The sequence below is a fragment of the Girardinichthys multiradiatus genome, chromosome 21 (genome assembly GCF_021462225.1).
Source record: "Girardinichthys multiradiatus isolate DD_20200921_A chromosome 21, DD_fGirMul_XY1, whole genome shotgun sequence".
NCBI classification, from domain to species: Eukaryota; Metazoa; Chordata; class Actinopteri; order Cyprinodontiformes; family Goodeidae; genus Girardinichthys; species Girardinichthys multiradiatus.
In genome coordinates, this window is record NC_061813.1 from 31,158,106 (window position 1) to 31,184,345 (window position 26,240).

The following is a 26,240-nucleotide window of genomic DNA, read 5'->3' on the forward strand; positions in this document are numbered from 1 at the left end:
GTTTGCCAGAATCGCTTCGGGGCCAACCGGTAGTCCTTCTCCATGGCCTCACCGAACTCCTCCCAGGTCCGAGTTTTTGCCTCTGCCACCGCCCGGGCCGCGGCACGCTTGGCCCCACGGTACCCGTCAGCCGCCTCAGGAGTCCCACAAGCCAACCACAGCCGATAGGACTCCTTCTTCAGCTTGACAGCGTCCCTTACGGCCGGTGTCCATCGCCGGGTTCGGGGATTGCCGCCGTGACAGGCACCGCAGACCTTACAGCAGCAGCTACGGGTGGCAGCATCGACAATAGATGCGGAGAACATGGTCCACTCGAACTCTATGTCTCCAACATCCCTCGGAATCTGGTCAAAGCTCTCCCGGAGGTGAAAGTTGAATACATCCCTGGCCAAGGGGTCCGCCAGATGTTCCCAGCAGACCCTCACTATGCGCTTTGGCCTGCCAAGTCTGTCCGGCTTTCTCCTCCCCAAAGGATCCAACTCACCACCAGGTGGTGATCAGTGGACAGCTCAGCCCCTCTCTTCACCCGAGTGTCCAAAACATGCGGCCGAAGGTCTGATGATACGACAACAAAGTTGATCATCGACCTCCTGCCTAGGGTATCCTGGTGCCAAGTGCACTGATGGACACCCTTATGTTTGAACATAGTGTTCATTATGGAAAATCCGTGACTAGCACAGAAGTCCAATAACAAAACACCGCTCGGATTCAGATCGGGGAGGCCATTCCTCCCGATCACACCTCTCCAGGTGTCACTGTCATTTCCCACGTGGGTGTTGAAGTCCCCCAGCAGAATAATGGAGTCCCCGGGAGGGGCACTATCCAGCACCCCGACAGGAACGCCAAGAAGGCCGGGTACTCCACACTACCACTCGGCCCGTAGGCTGAAATGATAGCCAGAGACCTCTCCCCAACCCAAAGGTGCAGGGATGCGACCCTCTCATCCACTGGGGTAAACCCCAACACTAGACGGCTGAGCTGGGGGGCGACAAGCAAACCCACCCCAGTCCGCCGCCTCTCCCCATGGGCCACTCCAGAGTAGAAGAGAGTCCAGCCCCTCTTGAGGAGATGGGTTCCAGAGCCCACGCTGTGCGTGGAGGTGAGCCCGACTATTTCTAGTCGATATCTCTCGACCTCCCGCACAAGCTCAGGCTCCTTCCCCCCCAGCGAGGTGACATTCCACGTCCCTAGAGCCTTCCTAAGCATCCGGGGATCGGGCCGCCGAGGTCTCCACCTTCGTCCGCCACCCAATTCTCTTTGCACCGGTCCCTCACGGTTCCCCCTGCAGGTGGTGGGCCCACTGGGGGATGGTCTTGCGTCTCTCGTTCGGGCTTGGCCCGGCCGGGTCCCGCGAGGAGCAACCCGGCCACCATGCGCTCTCCGACGAGTCCCAACCCCAGGCCTGGCTCCAGGGTGGGACCCCGGCTTCGCCGTACCGGGTGACGTCACGTGCCTCGATTTTGTAGTCGTCACGAGGGGTAAAAAAAGGTAAAAAACGAGTTTGGAACTCTTTTTCGATAAAAATTTGACTTTGACTAATAAATGTACTTTTAAAGTCAAAATTATTAAAAAAAAAACAATTAATACTACATTGAAAGTTTAGGCCCTATAATTACACAATGTTGGATTTTATTTATTTAAAGTGGCAAGAATTAGCTTCCATATGTGTTGGTGTTATTTAAATCAATTTTACAAGGGCGTTATCTTTGTATCTGAAGTCCGTTAGTTTTTTCTCCTAAGTCATGCCACGTTTGACAATACTGATGGGCTGAACAAACCCTCCTTCTTCTCCCGCTGCTCTCTCTCTCTCTCTGTTGCAGCTGTTCGACGCGCTCAGAGGGTAGACGGAAAACTTCCCGAAGTTGCCTTCTCCTTGTTGAATTTCAGCAGTGGCCCCCATCCCTCCCCTCCCACTACCACGGTCTGCAGTCGACCCCCGCAGCAGCAGCCTCGGCATGAAGGACTTTAACGCCTGAAAGGGCGTGATGGCATCGGCCGTGTTTGAAGGGACGTCCCTGGTCAACATGTTTGTCCGGGACTGCTGGGTTAACGGGATCCGGAGGCTCATCATCAGCCAGCGCGGGGAGGAGGAGGAGTTCTTCGAGATCAGGACCGAGTGGTCCGACAGGAACGTCCTCTACTTGCACCGGAGTTATTCCGACCTGGGGCGACTTTTCAAGAGACTGCTGGAGTCCTTTCCTGAGGACAGAAAGGACCTGTCTAAATCTCCGCTGATAGAAGGTTGGTATGATGGGAGAACCAGCATGAGACACACAGGAAATGATGACAGATCGGGTTTTATTAGAGCTGAATATTTAGGCAGAGGCATAGCAGGTTATACAAAGAGGAGCGCCTTTTACAAAAAAATTTGAACTTTTACAAATATTATCTATCTATCTATCTATCTATCTATCTATCTATCTATCTATCTATCTATCTATCTATCTATCTATCTATCTATCTATCTATCTATCTATCTATCTATCTATCTATCTATCTATCTATCTATCTATCTATCTATCTATCTATCTATCCAAGGTTACCCCAATTTTAAAAAGTATGGTTTTATATATATTTAATTGAAAATGTAATTTTAAAAGTATCTATACCCTTCTCAGTAATCAATAGAAAAATCCCTAAAGGTAGGTGAGAGGGAATTCTACAGCAAACAATCCATTCTTAAAATTGCCGACCGTTTTTTCGCATGTTTCCAGTGGTTTTTTGACAATTTTTCTTTGGTGGTGAGCTCCAAGTCTTTGAAGTTGGAATGCCTCCTTGCCATCACCCTAATCTTTAGCTACTTTCACAGATTCTGTAGGTCGGGGCACTTCGGAACATTAATATTCAGTGAGAAGAAGAATGTTGGTTAAATATTGCTATAACATTAATCTGCCAGGGGTGTGCATAATTATGAGCTTAACTGCGTCTATATATCATACAAAAATAAAGCAAGATTAATTAAATTCCAATTTCATACATTTTAATCCTTACATTTTCCTGTATGTCATGAAAAATCATCTACTTATGCCATATAAACCCCTTTTAGAATAGACTAAAATAAAAACAACTTTCAGATACAGCAATAAAGTTTTATTAACTTTTACTGATTTCCAGTTGACACTAGACTTTATACAGGGATATAGATTATAGCCTTTTTGCCTACTTTTAGTTGTAACTTTTACTGTCATCCCAATAAGTAGTTAAAAATATTGTGATTAAAAGTTCAAGTATGCATAGACAGTCCCAATATTAAATGTAAATTGTTTGGTTGAGCTTGGTGGCTTTTTAAAAGAAGAAAAAACAACTCTAAATCAACATTAAAAGGCGATTCCGAAGTCTAGTAGTTGCACTATTTTCATAATAATGAAGTGTTCTCTTTGTACATGGAAGCTAGATTTTCCAAGATCCCAGAAACACAAGAGTCGGAATTCTGACTAGGAAAGTCAAAGCTCACCGGGCAACCTTTTGTACTCAATATGGCTGCCAAACATTTAAAATGTCAGGAAAGTGCTGAAGCAGTGGCACACACAGTGTTGCAAAATATGCAGCCTAAGTTTCTTTAGTGCTTTAACTCATAAAATGATAAGAAATACAATATTATTGGCTTGTGTTGATAATAACAGTTATCCACCACAAGACTGATTAGATCCTGCTTTTTTCTGAGTTGAAAATAAATTTGCAAGGTTCAAGTTTCTTATTCATTAATTATGTAAAATAGACCCACTAGTGAAGTGAGCTAAGAAGAAATTGTCATCTAACTGGACAGTATAATCCTCTGGATATTCATGTTTCTACCTCAGATTGTACAACAGCTGTTGTTTTGAATTTTTTCAGCATTTTCTTTTCCTTTAGAACCCAGAACAGCTGTGAAAATCATTTCAAAACAGGGTTTTTTCAGCATTAACACAGTCCTGCCTACATTGACTTGCAAAAATAATTCACACCTCTTAAAGTTTGTCACATTTTATTTGGTCACAGCCTCAAACTTTAATGCGTTTAATGGGATTTTAATGTGGTGGACCAATGCAAGGTAGAGCATAATTGTGTAGTGGATGAAAAAGTGGTTGAGAGGCCAATGGGAACTCTGGAAGAACTGCAGAGATCTACAGCTCATGTGGATGAATCAGTCAAGAGGACAACTATTAGTTGTTCACTCAACATATCTGCATTTTATAGAGATACAAGACATAAGAAGTCCCATTTAAAGTTTGCTACAAGCCATATAGGGGACAAGTCAAACATGTGGATGAAGATTCTCTTGTGAGGTTGAGACCAACATTAAACTTTTTGCCCTACAAACACAATGCTCTGTGGGGTTGAACACTAACACTGCACATCTCCACGAACACACATCATGCTGCGGGTATGCATTTCTTTAACAGGCAGTTGGTTGGAAGATGGATGGATCCAAATACAGGACCATCCTGGAAGAAAACCTTCTAACGGTTGCAAAAGACTTGAGATTGGGGCAGGACAACTTCCAGCAACAACAACCCTAAACATATGGCCAGCTACAATAGAATAGTTTAGATCAAAGCATATTCATATGTTTTGATGGCCTAATCAAAGTCCAGACTGATAATCCAATTGTGACTTTCCAGCTAGATTGAAAAACTATACATTCTCAGATGCTCTCCACCAAATATGACTGTGTTTTAGCGGTATTTCAAAGAACAATGGGCAGAAAATCTCTGTACAGACATACCTTATAAGAGTTGCTGTGGCAACTGGAGCGTATGGTGGTTCTAGAAAGTATTGACTCAGGGGGTCTGAATTCACAAACTCATTATGCTTTTTTAGATATAACATAAAGCATTTTAAAACCCATGTATCATTTTCCTTCCTCTTCACAATTATACACTACTTTGTGTTGGTCTATCAGATAAAGCCCTAATAAAATACAATTATGTTTGTGGTTGTGATGTGACAAAAGGTAGAAAGGAGCATGAATACTTTTTTAAGGCCCTGCATCTAGATTCCGTTGGGAATATTATAGAAACACAAAAGCATGATAATATATTTATTAGCCAGCATAGTCATTAAGGTTTTGGGGTTACTCTGAACTGGTCACATTTACATCTGCCTGTTTGAACAAGTTAATGAACAAATTAATGATTAACAAGATCTACTCTTTGTAGCAGCCCTATTGCACAGTGAACTACATGGAGCAGATGGCAAGTTTCTGTAATATTTGACCATATTCAAAGCCTGATGTGTTAAGTTGTGACTGTGCTGATGTTTTTTTAGATGATGCTGAATTACATAAAAGAAAAGTCAGAGCAGCTTATAACAACAGCAAACTGGTTGAATTAAAATGTGCATTTATGCAATCTAGTTCGATCAAGTTAATCCCTGTTTTCAAAGTCATAAGAAAACACCTAAACCTATTGCATTTAAGCATCACTTAGAATAGGTAAAAACTATGATATCCTAAACTGGACAAGTACTGAGGAGCAATTTGCTACCCAATTTCCAGCTTCCTTTGGGGCTGATCCTGATTTTGACTGATTTCAAATTTCTTTTCTAGGCACAAAAATGCCCAAAAATGAAAAAAATGCTGCAAGGTCTTTAATAAGACTAGTACATTGAGGCACGTGACGTCGCCCGGTACGGCGGAGCCGGGGTCCCACCCTGGAGCCAGGCCTGGGGTCGGGACTCGACGGAGAGCGCCTGGTGGCCGGGTTGCTCCTCGCAGGACCCGAATGAGAGACGCGAGGCCATCCCCCAGTGGGCCCACCACCTGCAGGGGGAACCGTGAGGGACTGGTGCAAAGAGGATTGGGTGGCGGACGAAGGTGGAGACTTCAGCGGCCAGATCCCCAGATGCTTAGGCTGCCTTTAGGGACGTGGAATGTCACCTCACTGGGGGGGAAGGAGCAGGAGCTTGTGCAGGAGGTCGAGAGATATCGACTAGAAATAGTCGGGCTCACCTCCACGCACAGCGTGGGCTCTGGAACCCATCTCCTCGAGAGGGGCTGCACTCTCTTCTACTCTGGAGTGGCCCACGGGGAGAGGCGGCGGGCCGGGGTGGGTTTGCTTGTTGCCCCGCAGCTCAGCCGTCACGTGTGGATGAGAGGGTCGCATCCCTGCGCCTTCGGGTTGGGGACAGGTCTCTGACTGTCATTTCGGCCTACGGGCCGAGTGTTAGTGCGGAGTACCCGGCCTTCTTGGTGTCCCTGTTGGGGGTGCTGGATAGTGCCCCTCCCAGGGACTCCATTATTCTGCTGGGGGACTTCAACGCCCACGTGGGAAACAACAGTGACACCTGGAGAGGCGTGATCGGGAGGAATGGCCTTCCCAATCTCAATCAGAGTGGTGCTTTGTTATTGGACTTCTGTGCTAGTCACGGATTATCCATAATGAACATCATGTTCAAACATAAGGGTGTCCATCAGTGCACTTGGCACCAGGACACCCTAGGCAGGATGTCGATGATCGACTTTGTTGTTGTATCATCAGACCTTCGGCCGCAGGTTTTGGACACTCGGGTGAAGAGAGGAGCTGAGCTGTCCACTGATCACCACCTGGTGGTGAGTTGGATCCGCTGGAGGAGGAGAAAGCCGGACAGACTTGGTAGGCCCAAGCGCATAGTGAGGGTCTGCTGGGAACGTCTGGCGGAGCCCTCGGCCAGGGATGTATTCATGTCCCACCTCCGGGAGAGCTTCGACCAGATCCCGGGGGATGTGGGAGACATAGAGTCCGAGTGGACCATGTTCTCCGCATCTATTGTCGATGCTGCTGCCCGTAGCTGTGGCCGTAAGGTCTGCGGAGCCTGTCGCGGTGGCAATCCCAGGACCCGGTGGTGGACACCGGCAGTATGGGATGCTGTCAAGCTGAAGAAGGAGTCCTATCGGCTGTGGCTGGCTTGTGGGACTCCTGAGGCGGCTGACGGGTACCGTGAGGCCAAGCGTGCCGCAGCCCGGGCTGCGGCAGAATCAAAAACTTGGGCCTGGGAGGAGTTCAGTGAGGCCATGGAGAAGGACTACCGGTTGGCCTCCAAGCGATTCAGGCAAACCGTCCGGCGCCTCAAGAGGGAGAAGCAGTGCTTCGCCAACAATATTTATAGTGGGGGTGGGAGGCTGCTGACCTCGACTGAGGACATTATCGGGCGGTGGAAGGTGTACTTCGAGGATATCCTTAATCCTGCCATCACGCATTCCCTGGTGGAAACAGAGGCTGGGGACACGGGGTTGGACTATTTCAGCACCCGGGCTGAAGTCACCGAGGTGGTTAAAATGCTCCGCGGTTGCAGGGCTTCGGGGGTGGATGAGATCCACCCTGAGTACCTCAAGTCTTTGGATGTTGTGGGGCTGTCATGGTTGACACGCCTCTTCAACATTGCGTGGCGGACGGGGACAGTGCCTTTGGATTGGAAACTGGGGTGGTGGTCCCCCTACATAAGAACGTCTGGGTGTCTCTGCTGAGTCTGCTGCCCCCGCAACCCGGTCCCGGATAAGCGGAAAACGAGTACGAGTCTTTAATAGGGCTAGTAGTTCAGAATACGACAGAAACTGGAGGAATTACAAGTTCATCTCTCTTTATGCATCAAAGTGTCTGTCTCCAACCTTTAACTAACTAATTTTTACTAAATTCAAACATTTCATCACAGGACAGGCTGTTGACTGCTGTGTTTATAGAAACAATATGGTTCTTAGTTTTGATTCATTAATTTGGATTTTGACTTGATGATGACAGATTAGAGATTAGAGATCAAATATAAACACAGTTCGATTTCGCTCTAAGGCGTGCAGAAAAGTTTTTCTTTTTCAGAATGCAAGAAAAATTGTCATACCCCACCCCCAAAAAACCCCCAACAAATTAATATTTTGTACTAAAAATGCCACCAAGGATCAGTTTAAAGGGAAAAAAGAAACAGATTGCTTTTGGAAGAAAACGAAAACATCAGGATTGTCAAACGGAAGTTGAACTTCTAGAAATAAGTTTGATCAAACCCGAAAGATATGGCACGTGTTGCTGTTTATACAGGAAAAATAACTTGCCATGAGCAAATCTGGTTAATAAAATATAGAACATGAAACATAGGATCTGTTTAATAGTTTTTATGCTTTAAAAACTTCAACTTTAAACTTCATCTTTATATGCAGATTATTTGTATGTACCATAAAGCAGGATTGGAAGTCGTCCATTTAACGACATCTGTATGCTGGACCTTTAGCCCTAAATGTGTTCAGCTTTGAGCTGTTGTATGTATCCATTTGCCACAGATTTGTCAGAGCTTCCGATTTATTTTTTGTTTGGGTTTACTCTGCACTTCCCTTTTGTCTCTATACCCACTGAGACGATGCAAGTATTTCGGAAACATCCCTTTAGTGGTGGCTGGAAAGCTCAGCTTCCTGCCCGGGCCCTGAAAGAGCTGACAGAGAGTTGTTGACAGCTTGTAGCCTTCCCTCTGCCTCATATTGTGTGATGTATTTTGGGAAGAGGCATTCTGGATCACATGACTGACATTTTGCGTTTTTTCCTATCTGTCACACACTTTATCCAGATCAAAGTTGGAAAGTTAATGGCAGGTTCCAATGTAGTCTAGGAAAGTCTGGAAAGGCATTAAATTTGATTTCAATTTTCCAGGACTGGTAAAGTATGGAACATGAAAACTGAGGATTCAGAATGTCTAAATGTTCTTATCTTCTTTCCTCCCTCCGTCATGTCCTTCATTTCTTCCTTGTGCCCCCGCCTCTTTCTCACCTTTCCTTTTTATTGCTTCTGTCATATCAGCTTTGTGTTCTACATCCCTTCTCTCTGGCATTCTTTGTTTGGTTTTGTCCTACTTCGCACCTCCCTTCCTATTCTTCCTTCTTTATTTCCTACCTCGTGTCCCTCCTTTCTTTTCCATTGTCCTTCTGCCAATCATTCCATGTTTTCTTACTTCTTTTTTCATTGTGACCTTCCTTACTCCCTTCCCTGTGCCCTACCTCTCTTCCATTCCTTTGTTCTTCCTTTTTTTTCCTTGTGTCCTTTGTCCCTTATTTGCTTCCCTGTGTCCTACCTCCCTTCCTTCCTCATGTTTTTCCTTCTTTTTTCCTTATAGCCTGTCTTTCTTCTTTCCTATTTCTTGTTTTTCCAGACTCCATATTTAAAGTTTGTCCACTTTAAAAATAACACATTGAACTTTAGTTTGAAATGACTGTAAAGGACTGAGAAGTCGGGAAAAGTCTGTTTTTTTTTTTTCCTGAAATGTGTGTAGGAACATTGGATATTGAGGATGCCTGCGGCAGAAGTTAAGTTCAGTCAATCAGGCCGGTTTCATCAAGTCATCAGTGTTCCATACAACACCGATTTAATTGCATTCTTTCACATTCAATATTTTATTTGCATCCCATCAGCCTTGTTTAGATTGACAGATCTTTCCAATCGACTTTCACGCTGCAGTCATGTTTTCTTGTTACTGAGCAGCACCCAGGCAACAAAGAAGGCGTGTAGGGCTTTTCAGACTGATGTCATGATGAGAAAGAGAGTCAGTGAGTGACTGAGAGGGGAGGGCGACTGGCCATATTTAGCACAGCTGGCCTGCCTTCATTTAGCTTACATGTGACCTCATTGTGAGAAGACCTTATGCTTAAAGTCCACGTGAAATGGATATCATTAAAAATACAGACTCAGACTGCTTTTCAGAATGTTTCATTGATCAAAGACTGTAACTAAAATAGTTTAGGACTGATCGACAGTAACATTCTTGCTGGTTTTGAACAATTTAGTAAACTATTGAGTTACTCTATATGGCTTTGACCACCTACTGTTCTCCAAAGAGACTGTGGCCCTGCCCACTCCAAATATCCACTATAAAGAGTGATGTTTTACTGACAAACCAATCTGCTCTTATTTTGTTCTGTTTATATAAAGTCACCTGGAAATATATTGGACTGTCTTATGAAACATTACAAATTATGAAGGTTAACCCCTTTCTTTTCTTTAATTAGAACAATCTATAATTATTCATAATCAGATTCAATGATGAATGTCAAAATTCTAAGAGTGAAGCTGACTTTATCCTATAAAATGTTTTTAAAATACCTTAAATGTGCAAAGTACTCTTCTTTGACCTTTGGGCCCCTTAGTACCAACTGAGCAATGTTTGAACACCCCAGCCTTTTGCTGCTGACCATATCAATCCCTTCATGACGATCTTCTGAGATCTTTTCAGACTGGTTTTCTGAACAGGACAATGAAGCTTTTTCCCAAAAATGCCCATCATAACCCACAAAGATGAGCCCCTGTCTCAGCTACTTCTGGTTGTTCATATCACAAATCACATTGTGGGAGCTTTCAAAAACCATGTTGGCATCGCGGAACCAAAGCAGGTCTATGGTAGAGCCCAGCAGGGTTAATATAGTGCGTCACACATTAAAAGAACTCCTAAAAGGTTAAACAAATGTTTGGCTCGAAGTGACTGTTTTGTGTGTCGAACATGCACCACACAGAGGTGGGCTCTGTGTGTTTTTGCCTAAAAACTCCTTGATCAGCTAGCTTCACTGGCCTGTAATCACGTTTTGCGAAATGAGTTTGAGTTCACTGCTTGGGATATAGTTGGAACAGGAGATTCCCATCATGGAAGTGCAGCTTACAAATCTTCAGCAAGTGTGATGCAAGTGTGTCAATATGGACCAAAATCTCTGAGGAAATTTTCAGACACCATGATGAATCTGTCATGAATAATTTACATCATGAAGAATACAGGTGTACCTAATAAAGTGGCCTGTGAGTGTGTATAGCAACAGACATTGTTTGGGCTTTAATAGCTGCCTGTCAAATTCTCTCCACGGATAAATATGTTTTCTGACAATGGTGGTATCAGTTTTGTCTCGTTGTGTGATGACGGCGATATTGAGAAATAACATGCTGACCAAACTGCTGCGTCTTAGCGGTTGAGTGATTATGTGTTAAACTGCTGACATATGCTGACATATCATCTGATCCTCACAGATGATAGTTGTGGCTCTTGCAACATTTTCTGACTATTTAAAACTCTGTGCTCAAAGAAGACATGCACACTTCTGCGCGTAAATTGTCATTGTCATAACTGTTATGTGTATAATAATAGTAATAATGTTGCATATTTACTGTTGAAATTCTAAGAAACAAAACAGTCTCTTGATTCTATTAGAAAACAAAGATGCCCAAACGTTTCTTGCAGCTAAAAGGGAACAGCTCTAAACTCTTCTTATTTGACAGCTTTTAGGCCGACAAATCTAACTGAATAATCTTGGAGAGTGTTGCATTATGAGTTATAACATCAGGAGGAAGTCCACACAGGAAATAGACATTTAAACAGGAAGTTGAAGGAAATGGTCCCAGGCATTTAGTTGGAGAAACAAGATAGATTTGTTCTAGCCTTTTTTTCTGAAGACAACAAGGAAAATTAAGAATATATGGAACACAAGTCATATTTGATTTCCTCTCCTTGCAGGAGAGTTACTGCACACTGATGTGTTTTTCCCTAAATGTGTTTAGTGGTGTTGTTCCACCTTCATGGTGCTTTAGCTTTATTTTGTTCATATGTTGTTATAATGTTTCTGTGTTCTCCACCTTTGATGCCTGGACAAATCTGGCCCATCAGCTAGGGTGTGTGACACACTTTGACTAAATATTGATGCATAGTTTAACATCCACAGGGCCCTCTTCTAAATATGCGTATGGTTAGCAAACTAATAGCTTAATAAGAGTGATAGATGGCACTCCTTCAGTTTCCTCACAATGACTGTCCATGATTTTTGTTACCTTAGAACCGAAAAAGTGCTGGAGCTTTCTTTCAGGCAGCTGATCAGCCGAACAGAAGTTGGGGAATGGATGATACTGTACTACCCCTTCTATAGAGCCATATAACTGGGGAAATTGCAGACTTTTCAGCACTATCTACAACATCGGTTTGCAGTTGGATCCAAGTGAAGGCAACATGGAGACAGAGGGGTGAATTGAAACAATAAGCACTTACAAACGGAACAAGGAACTCGAATGGAGAACAGGGCAGAACATGGACCGGGTGGCAGAGGAACAGATCATTGGCATGGATCAGTGTGACGGAAGAAACCAGCAAGGAACAACGACTAGACAGCCTAAATACAGGAAGGGAGTGAGGAGAAGGCATGGCAAGCAGGTGAGAACAATCAGGTGGAAATAAGGAACAGCTGAGACCAATGAAGAAAGGAGCTGAGGGAGAACAATTAACACAGAAGGAATGGAAGGATATAACAAAGAAATTTAAATGAACAAGGTTGATGAACTAAGTTGGCAAACACTAAGAGAATATGAACAACAGCTAAACCAAGAGAAACAGACAAGAAACTCAAACGCCTAACACCTAAGGATCATGATAATATGCCGGAAAATTTTTGCGGTTTGCTCGAAGCTTTTAAAAACGTATGCATTGCTACTGTTAACCATTCCATGTTTAATTCAGATAAACAAATTTTGAAGATTCCCTGTCAAGAAAAAGCTCTAGAAAGTAAGATTCGCTAAGTCTTTTGGGGATTTAACCACCCAATCATTCCTCACACCACTGAGAAATATACAATCCCTTTAAAAAGATGAGGCTGTGGTCCACATAGCAACAGTTCTTCTATGCAACAGTGCCTGTTGTTTATGAGACATCGCCTCGTCAGTATGACCGCAGTATTTGTTCTTCATACTTCTCACGGCATCCCTTTCTTTGTCAGCATGGCAGTAAATGACGCCTTCCTGACTGCCTGCTCGGAGGTGCAGCAGCCTCATATCACCAAACAAGATGATATTTAACCACCCACCACCTTCTAAATATGTATTTCTTCTGTTGTTCAGGACGAAAATGATCACAGACTTTGGTATGCAACATCTATTATTACTTATCTCTGTTATTATGTGCTGTTAAACAAATGCCAGTGGCTTCACAGTAATTGTACAGCAACAGTTTATACTGTCTTGTGTTCCTGCTGCATGGACAGGTACCACACATCATTGTTATGGAAAAGGTTACTACAATAAAAGCTCTGTCGCTGTTTTTTTGCATCTAGATTGACCTTTCTTTAAAAAAATCTAACTTCTCAGACTTTTATGCCTTGACTTTATGGTTAGATAACACTCAGTTGCAGTAAAGGTCACTGCAACAGCCCCGATTAATTGTCATAGCACAGAAATAGTTACGCTTGGCGTAACTTGTTTCTTTGTACATTAAAGGTTTCTGTAGATTGCATTACTGAGAGGTGGATGGATCAGTGTAAAAACTGACTCCACAATGAACTTGGTTTAGATTCTGATCTTATACAATATACTGAGAGTCTGCAGCCATGCTTCTGAATTTGTGAATCTCATATAAAACACACTTCTAAAGAAAAACATGTGCTGCAACGGTCTTATCAATCTAGTGTTTCTACCATAATAGTAGGTATCATTAAAGCTCATGGTCATAGTTCACCATTTTCATGCATTGAACTAACAAAATTCCAAATTATTTTTCAGTGTTTTTGGCCTTGATTTTGCAGAGCTGTTTATTTATATTATTTACATACAGAATCTAATTTTCACATAAATTTCCCAAGATGACAAGAAAAACAAATCCTGCTATCAAGAGACAAGAATCATTAGACATATTTGTTACCCCTGTGTCCGTGTTCAGGACCAGTTAAGCCTTGTTTGCCGTTCTACAGAGCTTTTATTGGCAGCTAGCTCTTGACAGGGAGTGATTTTTCATTTTTGTACATCTCAAGATCTGCACAGTTCCTACTACATTAGCTTAAAAATCATTCACGTGTTCAGCCCTTTTCACAAAACACCTGTGGGACGAAGACACCTTCTTGGCCATCACTGTGTGTTTTTGTGTTGCGCCCGCGAGGTCCAGTATCAGCTGACTTGTAAAAGGCGAAACCGAAACTGTGACTGTTACAGACTCTAGAGTCCTTGTGGTCAGTTGGTTGGGGGATTTAAGGTGTAAATACAGAGATCCCACATCTGTTTTTTCTAGATTAGATTGACAAACGTTTTTCTTTATACCTTGGGTATTCCGTGAGACTGGTAACTGGTCCATGCGGTTACCATGCTGGGGCTCAGGTGGCTTAGGTGGCAGGGGTTCGTCCTGTAACTGGTTGGTTGCCAGTATGAACCTCAGCTCCATCCATCTCAATCGTTGTGCACTTGAGCCCTTGGGCAGTTCACCTTCCATGCCTGCTGATGGAAGGTGCCGATTGTATGGCAGCCTCACTTCTGTCAGTCTGCCCCTGGGCAGTTGTGGCTACAATGTAGCTCACCACTGTCAGTGTGTAAATGGGTGGATGACTGATTGTAGTGTAAAGCGCTTTGGAGTACTTTGACTTGATAAAACGCTGTACAAGGACAGGCCACTTACCATGCAAATCTGGGGTCTATACAGGTGTTGTGATTATGAATCTGAGATTATTTAATATTAATATTTTATCAAATAACATTTCGGTCTGTTAAGGGTTGTCCTGTGAATACCAGCCCAGTAAGGCGATGGTATTAGGACAAAATAGAAAGGTGTGAGATGAGCTCTGACATCATTGAACAGCATAAACTCTGCACACACATAGAATGAATTCACACAATTTCTTAAAATACAAGAATTTATTAGCAAAAATAAGTCAACTCAAAGTCAAACATATTTCAATCAACAAACTCTTTACTATGCTAAAACAATCCAACTAAACTACCAAGCAGAATTAAAGAATAACGAAGACTAATGGGCTATGTACAATATAAACAAGTCGATTAAAGATGATTGAAAACCATGCCGGAAAGAGTGATGCAACATTACCATGCAATATTTATGTTTGAGAACCAAGGATTATCTTGAAGAATCTGGAAGTGAAGTTAAGTTAGTCTTGGAACCAACTTAGGCAATAATCATCAACGTTTAGACAACCATTCACAATGCAAGATTGGATAAAATATTATTTTAATAAAATAATGTTTTAAAGAATGATCCGCTGAATAAAACCAACCTTCTGGATGACCATTTCTCAATGGTGTCTAATTAGCTGCCTTTATTTATTAAGATAATATTTAAAGAAATATTAAGCAAATGGTAAAATATTTAAGGAAATATTTTGTAAAAGAGCAAAATCTTTCTGGAGAAATGGGGCTTAATGGTGTTTACTTAGTCATCAAATCTAGTAAAATAATGTTTAGGGACTATTATTTACTAGCTTGAAAACTAACGACCTTTCTGGGTAAATATTCTTTAGCAGGCAAGTATGTTTCCTTACCTGTTAGCAGTTGAAGCTAACAAAGAAGCTGATAGGTTAGCACCAGCATCAAACACACACCTTTAAAAATAACGTCAATAAAAGGGTTAAAATGCATAAGCGTGGACGGTGCGTTATGGCCGATCTTCTGTGTTTAAAATCACCCTTTAAATAAAGTTTGTCTTAACTTTAAAAACACACAAAACACAGAACACAAACACAAACAGATAGCCTGCTAGCACCAAGATAGCTGAGGTCAACACAAACAAAACCAAACTTCATAAAATGAAAAATGTTTAGTTCATTTCAATCTAACTCCTTCTCTCTGCCCAAAACCTAACCTCATGAACCGTGCTTAGGAGTTGTCTGGGCGACGACGAAGTTTGAAGAAAGCTCTGTGAACAAAGGGTTAGCTTCCGGAGCAGTGGCAGTGGCCCGTTCTGTCCGCTGACCACACTGCACATTACCACAGGATGAGGCTCCTGTTGTCGTCCTTTCAGACCGCGGAAAACCACTCCACCCTTTGTAGAGACAGTGTCTCTATTGGGGACTTCTCTGGAACACAGTTTGCTTCTGCAGGCCTCAGAGAGAAAGTCAAGCAATGCTTATACCTTATTTTCCCCTTTTTATGAATGAATACTGGATTCTTTCAACAGTAATTAATCAGTACTTAACTTGTGCATATGATCGCATGATCTTATGACATCCTTGGATCCAGTTTGAAGAGTTTATGTCTTTTTGTCCCCCCCCAGTTGCTGGAAGTCGGTTAAATGCAATTTATGTTGAAAGTTCCAGAAAAGTTTGTACCGGAGTTTTAAAGTTGTCTCCATGGCTGTGGGTCCCAACACAGGTTAGAGGGCCATTCTGCTATGTAGTGATGCTTCCTGATGTTTCTCTTAATAATCAAAGTTCAACTAAATTGAATTTGAGGATTTTAACTGAACTTTCAGTGAGATTTGTTTGTGTTAATAATTAACCCTAAAAAAATATTTTTATCTCCTCATCGGTATATTCCTTTTTATTGCAGGTCTGGTAAAAATCAAAGATGCACATGACATCGAGGAGAAGTTGAATGAGGTGGAAAGACTTCTAAAGAATGCCATCAACATGCCGTGCAAGGTCAGTAATTTAATCAAACCTGCATTAAGGAATTCATATACTGGTAATTTAACAAATAAAAATAAAAACACTAAATGTTTATTCATAGGCACCTAACTATGCCCCATAAAGCATAGGGAGCAGGGTCATAAAGATACCCAAGCTTAATAATTACAACTAGCCCCTTTACCCAAATTCCATTAAGCAAATAAATAAAACACAGATGTAAATAGAGGATTATTATTGTTTTTTTTAGGTTAATATACTAACATACTTATACATCTCTGGAAGGGTCCTTGAAAACTACAAATTTAATCCTTGTGCTGTTGTTTAGCTCCGTTAGATAAGGTATCCATTAAAGCGAGATCATTTTTGCCAGTCTTATACTATTGCAAGTTTAAAGCTAATTTTAACTTAGAAATAGTATAATGGGAGGCTGGAACATGGGCCCGTTTCTCTAGATTTCCTCATGACTGTACAGTATGTGACTCATAAATGTTCTTTACAATTACCAGACTTTTAATAAAGCTAGTTTACTAAGTCACAGTAAACCAACTGAAATTTGGGACCACAATTTAGCAATTAATCCAAATACTGAATTTTTAATTGTGGGTAAAAAAAGTAAAATGATAATAGAAATGAATAGATATGAATAAAAACTTTAATGACTCTGGTTAAATAGGAAGTAATAAGATATTGCTAGTCAAAAAATGGCAGAGCAAAGTATTTACTGCTCAATTTTCAAAAATAGTTCTAGTTGCTCCACTGTCAGTACCAGTTTGCACCAAATCTTTCCTTCCTGCAGCAAAATAAACTATAATGCCCAATAAATTGTAGCTATATTTCGCTGATAGTTCATGTGAAATGTTGAAGTGAAAAGCTACACCTCTTAAAATGGCTTCAGATCAAAATCAGTAAAGAAAATCTTTTAAAAGTGGCGTTTCGAGAGGTAGAATTTAAAAACAAAATCAGTTAGAACCCCTTAGGAGGATTTAACAAGGAATTCAATATTTTAACTAAAAAAGGCCACTAGTATTCATCATCAGTATTCATCAACATTTAAACTCTGGGCTTGACAAAATATTGGTAAAACATAACTAGAAAAAACAAAGAAAAAAAAAAAAAACATCACAAGCTAGTGAATTGTGGCAAGGCAACCACTGACTCATAACCTTTTCTTGCAGTTGATCATGCTTGTATTTATCTAGCAAGTCATGTTAGAGGACATACTAGAACCTCTTGTCTGTGATCTTTTAATTTTATATCCATACAACTGAAGTCCCAGACGCCATGTCTAACAATCCCCCTGCAGTTTTCCAGGTCAGAGGTGATGTTGACCTTCTTTGAGCGTTCTCCGCTGGACCAGGTGTTAAGGAATGACAAAATCCACAGAATCCAGCCGTGCTTTCAGAGTCCAATCAACATATCAGGTACATGTGGAACAAACTGATCCCCCCAGGCCTTGATAAGTTCATATATGACGCAAGACTGCACTCTGTACCTTTCAGAAATCATGCGGTCAAATGGATTCTGTCTGGCCAACACAGAAACTATTGTGTTTGATGATAGTATACCAGAAGAAAAAGAAAGACCTTCATCCACAGACTCTGTAGAACACATGTGAGTATTGAGCAATAAGTTACTCAGTTTTGAATTGCATAAAAAACCCTTAGATCTTATCTGCATTCTTGTAAATAGATACAGTATTTTAACAAAGATTGTATCTATTTGCAATCAAGTTTTTTTTTTACCAATCTGCCTATTTTTCCACATATTCTGCTATTTCAATGTTTGCTTCTGAGTTGTTGAGTAAAGAGGTCTTTTAATGTGACCGTCCACCCCCTTCGTACATGACAGGAAGTTTGTCTGTACACCTCTTCCTTCCTTCTTTGTGTAGGAAGCAAAAGAGGAACACATTCCTTTTGGTACTTCCCACAAAGCAGCCTTTTTAAAAATAAGAACTGGGTTAAAATGTCTGAATTTATTGCGGACAGTCAAAGTTACACCTATTTGTTCAAATATATACATACATATGCACCCCCACTCATATAAGGTTAAATGTCATTTGCAAGTTACACCTTGCCCATGCTTTTTGTAGCCAACAAGCTTCTGGGATATAACTGGTGGTCGGTTTAAATTAATTAGACTCTGCTTTTCGGCTGTAGTCCACAAGTTTTCAGTGTTGAATGTAATACAAGATCTTATATTCCTTTATTCATCCATTCCAAAGTCAGTTTTGGTGTATGTTTACTATTCAGGTTCAGGTGTCAACATTCAGATCAACTTTATGCCTTTAAACTCAACTCAAATGCCAACATAGAGGAGCCAGCGCCTTCTGAAGAAAGGTTTTATCCTCAAACGAGACAAAAATTAATAAACCATCCATCTGATTCTGGTTTGGTGGACCAGGGAAATATCTAAAACATGCAGGACCTTCGCTGTTGAGTACCAGAGTTTAGAGCCCTTACACTATTGGTCACAAAGACAAGACGTAGGTTTGGATTGGTTAGGTTTTCAACCCGAAAAAGACTGTATCAGCTGTCATCCATGGTGGTGGCAGCATCATGCTGTGGGGCCCTTTTACTGCCACTGATATTGGTGCATTGTACAAAGTGGATGGAATAATGAAGAAGGACCATTCAAATTATTTAACTTCACCTCAAATCAAAAGAATGAATTCTAACAGGCAAATCCCGAACACACATCAAAACTGGTTTCCAAACAGACAAAGCAGGCTGACATTAAGCTCACAAAAAGTTCTTAAAAACTCTGTCAAAAACCAGAATTATTCCAGAAGATTGTTGGCAGCATGTTATTACCCTGCAAATTACCTGGGGTGTATAAATCTATTTGAGCTTACAGGTCCTTCTCAAAATATTAGCATATTGTGATAAAGTTCATTATTTTCCATAATGTAATGATGAAAATTTAACATTCATATATTTTAGATTCATTGCACACTAACTGAAATATTTCAGGTCTTTTATTGTCTTAATACGGATGATTTTGGCATACAGCTCATGAAAACCCAAAATTCCTATCTCACAAAATTAGCATATCATTAAAAGGGTCTCTAAACGAGCTATGAACCTAATCATCTGAATCAACGAGTTAACTCTAAACACCTGCAAAAGATTCCTGAGGCCTTTAAAACTCCCAGCCTGGTTCATCACTCAAAACCCCAATCATGGGTAAGACTGCCGACCTGACTGCTGTCCAGAAGGCCACTATTGACACCCTCAAGCAAGAGTGTAAGACACAGAAAGAAATTTCTGAACGAATAGGCTGTTCCCAGAGTGCTGTATCAAGGCACCTCAGTGGGAAGTCTGTGGGAAGGAAAAAGTGTGGCAGAAAACGCTGCACAACGAGAAGAGGTGACCGGACCCTGAGGAAGATTGTGGAGAAGGGCCGATTCCAGACCTTGGGGGACCTGCGGAAGCAGTGGACTGAGTCTGGAGTAGAAACATCCAGAGCCACCGTGCACAGGCGTGTGCAGGAAATGGGCTACAGGTGCCGCATTCCCCAGGTCAAGCCACTTTTGAACCAGAAACAGTGGCAGAAGCGCCTGACCTGGGCTACAGAGAAGCAGCACTGGACTGTTGCTCAGTGGTCCAAAGTACTTTTTTCGGATGAAAGCAAATTCTGCATGTCATTCAGAAATCAAGGTGCCAGAGTCTGGAGGAAGACTGGGGAGAAGGAAATGCCAAAATGCCAGAAGTCCAGTGTCAAGTACCCACAGTCAGTGATGGTCTGGGGTGCCGTGTCAGCTGCTGGTGTTGGTCCACTGTGTTTTATCAAGGGCAGGGTCAATGCAGCTAGCTATCAGGAGATTTTGGAGCACTTCATGCTTCCATCTGCTGAAAAGCTTTATGGAGATGAAGATTTCATTTTTCAACATGACCTGGCACCTGCTCACAGTGCCAAAACCACTGGTAAATGGTTTACTGACCATGGTATCACTGTGCTCAATTGGCCTGCCAACTCTCCTGACCTGAACCCCATAGAGAATTTGTGGGATATTGTGAAGAGAACGTTGAGAGACTCAAGACCCAACACTCTGGATGAGCTAAAGGCCGCTATCGAAGCATCCTGGGCCTCCATAAGACCTCAGCAGTGCCACAGGCTGATTGCCTCCATGCCACGCCGCATTGAAGCAGTCATTTCTGCCAAAGGATTCCCGACCAAGTATTGAGTGCATAACTGTACATGATTATTTGAAGGTTGACGTTTTTTGTATTAAAAACACTTTTCTTTTATTGGTCGGATTAAATATGCTAATTTTGTGAGATAGGAATTTTGGGTTTTCATGAGCTGTATGCCAAAATCATCCGTATTAAGACAATAAAAGACCTGAAATATTTCAGTTAGTGTGCAATGAATCTAAAATATATGAATGTTAAATTTTCATCATGACATTCTGGAAAATAATGAACTTTATCACAATATGCTAATATTTTGAGAAGGACCTGTATATCTAGAATTTTGAACTTCCGTGGATAAAGAAAATTCAAAATAAATCGTAATGTGTGCACCTAGTTTTTGTTCTTCTAAATAATTTGTCAAGTTGTCAATTTAATCTAGAAAAAACAACTGCTCGGAAAACTATTAAAATCCCACCATAAATATGACATTCATGCTAATGTTGAATCTAAACTCTTGACCGGACCTGTTTTTTTTTTTTTTATCCCCAAGGTATGAAGACGGAACAGAATCTCTGCCTATGGAAGCAGACATTTGCGATGAGGAGACGGAAGCATATGTCACCAACCTCTCCTACTACCATCTGGTCCCATTTGAAACGGACATCCTGGAATGATTGCTAGTGGATGGATATTTCTCCCGCAGCTGAACCGCACAGTGTAACGCTGCACATAGCTGCTCCTGTTCAGTGCTGCTGGTTCTGCTTCTGATGGCAGTAGCTTTCGGAGTTGGTGACCCACCCCTTCATACCCTTCATGGGACATCACCAGTGTGCCTCATTTGGAGTCTTAACTCCTGCATCATAAGTGTTAAGGATGTGATGGTTTCGTAGCTTGGACATGGCGCTAGACTGAGACACTTTCTAAATATGCTGCTCAACCACTTTAATGCGACTAAAATACAGTATATAAGCACTTGTAGTTTGGAGTCTGACAGAGACCATCAGGATGGGGAACCACACATTAGTTCAAGTTTCAGTGCAGCTGTAATTAATTGGACCATTCAGTGTTAAGTAATTGAACAGCAATCCTTTTAACTGACTTGGCTGTTTTATTTCTTCTGGGGTGCACTTTTAAACCACTGACCTGCTTCACTAAGATATTCGTGATGCATCCCTGAAGTTTATTGTCTTCTTCATTGAACTGCTCTTGAAAGTGCAACCCCCGTCCCCCACTGACTTAGAGAAAAGCAGTCATGATTGTGCTTTTTTCACCTGTTTTCATTGTAAAATCTGTGATTGCACAAAAGCTTCTCTTGTCTAACCCAAACTAAATTTGTGCTGATCCACTAAACCTTGTGAAAGAAAATATCCACTTCTGAAACAAACCTTTGCCCTAAAGTAGGGATGTCACGATCACAATTTTTGGCCCTTATACTGACCCGAGTTAAGATTAGGCATTTGCTGGTACCATGTTCCAGTCTGATACTACATTACATTAAAATCAGTGCCATCATTATTACAGTCTACGTTAGTATTGTGACTGTGTCCGACTTAACTCTCATGCACCAATGATCTTCAGGATTGTGCAGTTTTCAGTTTTCCAAAACTGCAACAAATATTGTATCCCCGTTAGTTTCTGCAAGTCAGCCTTAGCCCCTAGTACAGTCCACCCAATTACAGACCCATTCAATAGATTAGAATATTATTTAACAAATTCATTTATTTCAGTAACTCAATTTATTAAATTAAAACATATTATATAGATTAATGGTTTTCTGCTTACAGCTAATGAAAACATAATGTTTAAGATCAGAATATGACATCAGACCAATAATAAAAATATTTTTAATACAGAAGTATGGGCTTAATGAAAAGTATTTTTAATACCTGCGAAAAGGTTATTATTTTCAAAAGGTACAGAAGGTAAAATTTTACTCTTGGCTTTTAAATGTTTACATGGTCTGGCACCTCCTTATCTTCCTGAGCTCCTGCATGCAGTGCTTATCATCCTGATAGAGCTCTAAGATCTGGAGATCTAATGCTTTTAGTGGTTCCAAGGACTTCCAAGGAAGTCTTTTCAGCCGCATCTTCTAAACTCTGGAATGCTCTTCCTCTTTGTGTGAGGTCTGCCAGAACTCTTAATGAATTTAAATCTCCGTCAAAAACTCATCCTTTTAATACTGGCTTTTAACTCAAAAGAACATGATCAGTAGGCCTGCCGTTGCACTGTCTTTTGCCTTTTATTGTTTATTTTATTGTGTTGTATTTTGTTTACTGCTTTTATTGTTATGATTTTAACTCGTATTTTTTATTCTGCTGTGTAGCACTTTGGTTACCTTATGGTATGTGAAGATCTCTATAAATAAAGTTTTTTGATTTATGTGACAAACGAGCCTCATCGGAAAGCAAATTCTTATTTACTGAATATGACTGTAGAGCTCTGTTTAATAAACTCGTGGTGATCTGCGCTCAGTTTAAGTTCATCAGGTAAAAGACAACATTGTTAAGTCCAAAGTCCTCCAAAACTTTTAACGTCATTTGAACACATTTGCACACGACACAGATAGGCTATAACACAGCCATATACATGAAAATAGGATTAAAAAATCTAAATATGTGCGGTGCGACGTCCAGGCTGACTTAGCATCAAACAGTATAACAACAGCAGGTAATAGGAGTTGAGTTTAGTCAAAGAATTTGATACAGAACATTTAAAGCAGTTTTAATTGATACTCTTATCCTCTACTCGGGATCTGATCGAGACATCCCTACTACAAAGCTTTAACACCACTCCTTTGAACAATTTGGGGTTGTTAAAAGGGTCTTTTTTACATTTCTTATACAAAGAAAACACAAGTCTAAAGGATCATTTTCTTTCTAAAGTCAGAACATGTTGCTGCCTTGAATTTTTACTTTTGTCTTAGTGATAAAATCTAAGTATGTTGTTGTGTTTGTCTGATGTAACAAATAATCTAATGAATGTGAGCCCTAACCATGAAAGCTAAACCACCTCTTTGCTGTTGTTGCTGTAATGGAGCGATAATACAGGGCAATGAAAGCTTTGTTTTCCGGCCCTGCTGAAGTCATTTTTGTCCCGCCCTGTGACATGCCATGAGTGGGCTCAGTCAGCTTTATTTGAGTGTGGGAGTCTACAGCTTGGTGTGGGATGGCTAAACAATACTTTTCTTTATCTGAAGAAGACAAATCACTGTGGTTGTCTGACTGTTGTATGGAAAAAGGAAAATTCCTTATTGGTCCTGCCACTATAAAGAAGACACTTACAGTTCTGAAAGCTTGGAGCTCAAAGGAGCATTGTATTTAGGTTGTTTTAGATGTTTTCATTGCTATGTAAGCTAGTAGTTTGTGCCCAGGTTTCTGCTCCTGCAAATACAGAGGCATTCAAGCCTCACAGACTTGGCACATGAGCCGGGAGCATGAGTCTTGATCTCTATTCACCCCCGTGAGAAAGTAAAGCTTTTTTAAGGGTGCCACTCAACAACAGCTTCATGCTCAATAAGTCATAAAGGTATTTATTCCCTTGGTTTCTTAGTTGTAGCAGCACATTTACCGGCTTTTTTGTTTTGCAAAGGCTGTTTGAAACCATTTCGAGACCAAAAAGGTTTATTTTTAAAACTTTTTTAATAGCAAGTCTTTGTAATTTAGGATGCTTTTGCAAGCTCCATGCATGAAGTTGTGACTGTAGTTGTACTAAACAAGTGCAATGCAGCAAAGGAAATGAGGAACAAAATGCTGGTACTTCAGTTTCTGCAGACTTTTGACACATATCAATATGCCTAATGTGCCAGTGTGGGGTTTAGGAGTGATAAAAGCAAGATGATATAAAATATAGCAAGAATACCTAGAATACTGCTTTATAATGTAATGTTCAGCCACTTTCTGTGAAGCAAACAGTTCTCTGTTATGTTAGTTTTTTTTTTGTTTTTATTATGTCTAATGTGAGGAGATAAATTGCCGTGTAAATATGTTTAAATGGAGGTAACCCCAAATATGAAGTTGTTTGATAATCTTGAAACTGTTCAGTATTAGACACAGATTATCACTCGGAGATTGTCTCAGACAAATAAATATGTTTTCAATAAAACAGGTGTTGATTGTGTGTGTTGTGTACATGAGTATGATGGAATAATAATGGATATAGGGTCAATTTGTACCTATAAAGAATCTAGAAAACCACCTTTAAATAATTTCTCCAATCAAGCGCACTTGTAATATTATTTGGTTATCAGTTTACTGGAGCTGTTTGTTATGAATATGGACACAAATCATAAAGGACATACAGTAATCTCATAAATTATTACATTCCGGGGTTGGGTAGAGTTGCAAAAAAGTAAGAGTAGCACTACTTCAATATATTTTTACCCAAGTAGATTCAAAAAGTAGTCATCCAAACAATTACGGTTCATACAATTTGAAGACATTTTGCAAACAGACAGACCGATGGACAGACAAACCAATGCAGACAAAAATATAACCTCCTTGGTTGAAGTAAAAATAAATAATAAATAAATAAAATAACAAAAAACATTTTTAGTTAAAACCCACTTGGTCATCATTCAGAAAAGTAACTACAGGTGGGCAGAGTGGCCAGAAATTATACTCAAATAAGAGAACTTCATAATAAGTAACTCAAGTAAAAATAAAAACTATACTGCAGTAAATCTACTAAAAAATAAATATTTTTCAATAAGCTACTCAAGTAAATGAAGTAAATGTAACGTCTTACAACCCGCCTCTGATCTTGAAGGGACACCTTGTGGTCAATATCTGTAGTGACTTTCACTACTATTTGTGATTTTTCAAAAATATTTTAAGGAGAGCTTGCATTAAATAACTACGGTGACTAAATCGAGCCACAGTGACATTCATGTTTACCATTGTTTGTATCAGTATACATATGAAAAAGGTAAAAAATAAACATGTAGGTAATAAAAATAAATAATGATTGCTGTTTTCACAATATAGCTACCATTTCCTATCTTAATATTTGATCATATTTAAGAAAATTAACCAAAGTTGGAAAGTAAAAAGATCCATAAACACGATAAAAGACATGCAAAAAATACAATTAAATAGAGCTTAAATAAATAAATAAATATGGGACTAATGATATCCCTGCTAATCCAAAATGAAATTTAAACTGATTAAAAATGAAATGTTTGCCACTACCACTACAAACTACAAACAGATCAAAATACCATATCGAACATTATAGATGAAGAAACAAACAAATTAGTAAATAAAAAATAAGAAACAAACAAACAAACAAAAAAATAGACATCATCCTGCATGGATGATAGCAAAATTCTTAATAACGTTACAATTTTCATATTATTATATTAAGTTGACTATTATGGTGAGATAGTTTAAAATTATATAAACAAGGAAAATGAAAACACTGTAGGACTCAAGCACAAAAAAATATTATTATAAAAAAAAATAGATAAACAAATTGGTCACAGTACTCAATATAGTATTACTATTACCATTTTGTTTTTTATTAATGAATTATAGGGTGTCTTAATTGAGTTAACCAACTTCAAACTGGATTAAAATAATATTTCAAAAGTGATAAAAAAACAAACAAACAAACAAACAAACAAACAAACAAACAAACAAACAAACAAACAAACAAACAAACAGACAAACAGACAAACAAACAGACAAATAAAGTGTTAAACTAGTGACAGTGTCCATTTTACTCTTCCGGTTTTGAATTTGCAATAGAAATCAGTCACTGTTAGACAATAAAAAAGCAAAACAAAAAACAAGACAACACAAAAAGGTAAAAAATAA

The 26,240-nt window shown here is 40.3% G+C and overlaps 1 protein-coding gene across 1 annotated transcript; it reads left to right on the forward strand.

Moving 5' to 3' along the window:
• The first annotated feature begins 1,648 nt into the window (after window positions 1–1,648).
• pxdc1b (PX domain containing 1b) lies at window positions 1,649–24,543 on the forward strand. The gene is made up of 5 exons (XM_047350426.1): window positions 1,649–2,241; window positions 16,215–16,306; window positions 17,598–17,715; window positions 17,794–17,905; window positions 20,978–24,543. The coding sequence occupies exons 1-5, from the start codon at window positions 1,986–1,988 to the stop codon at window positions 21,099–21,101; spliced, it is 702 nt and encodes a 233-aa protein (XP_047206382.1). The 5' UTR covers window positions 1,649–1,985; the 3' UTR covers window positions 21,102–24,543.
• Window positions 24,544–26,240: the final 1,697 nt, after the last annotated feature.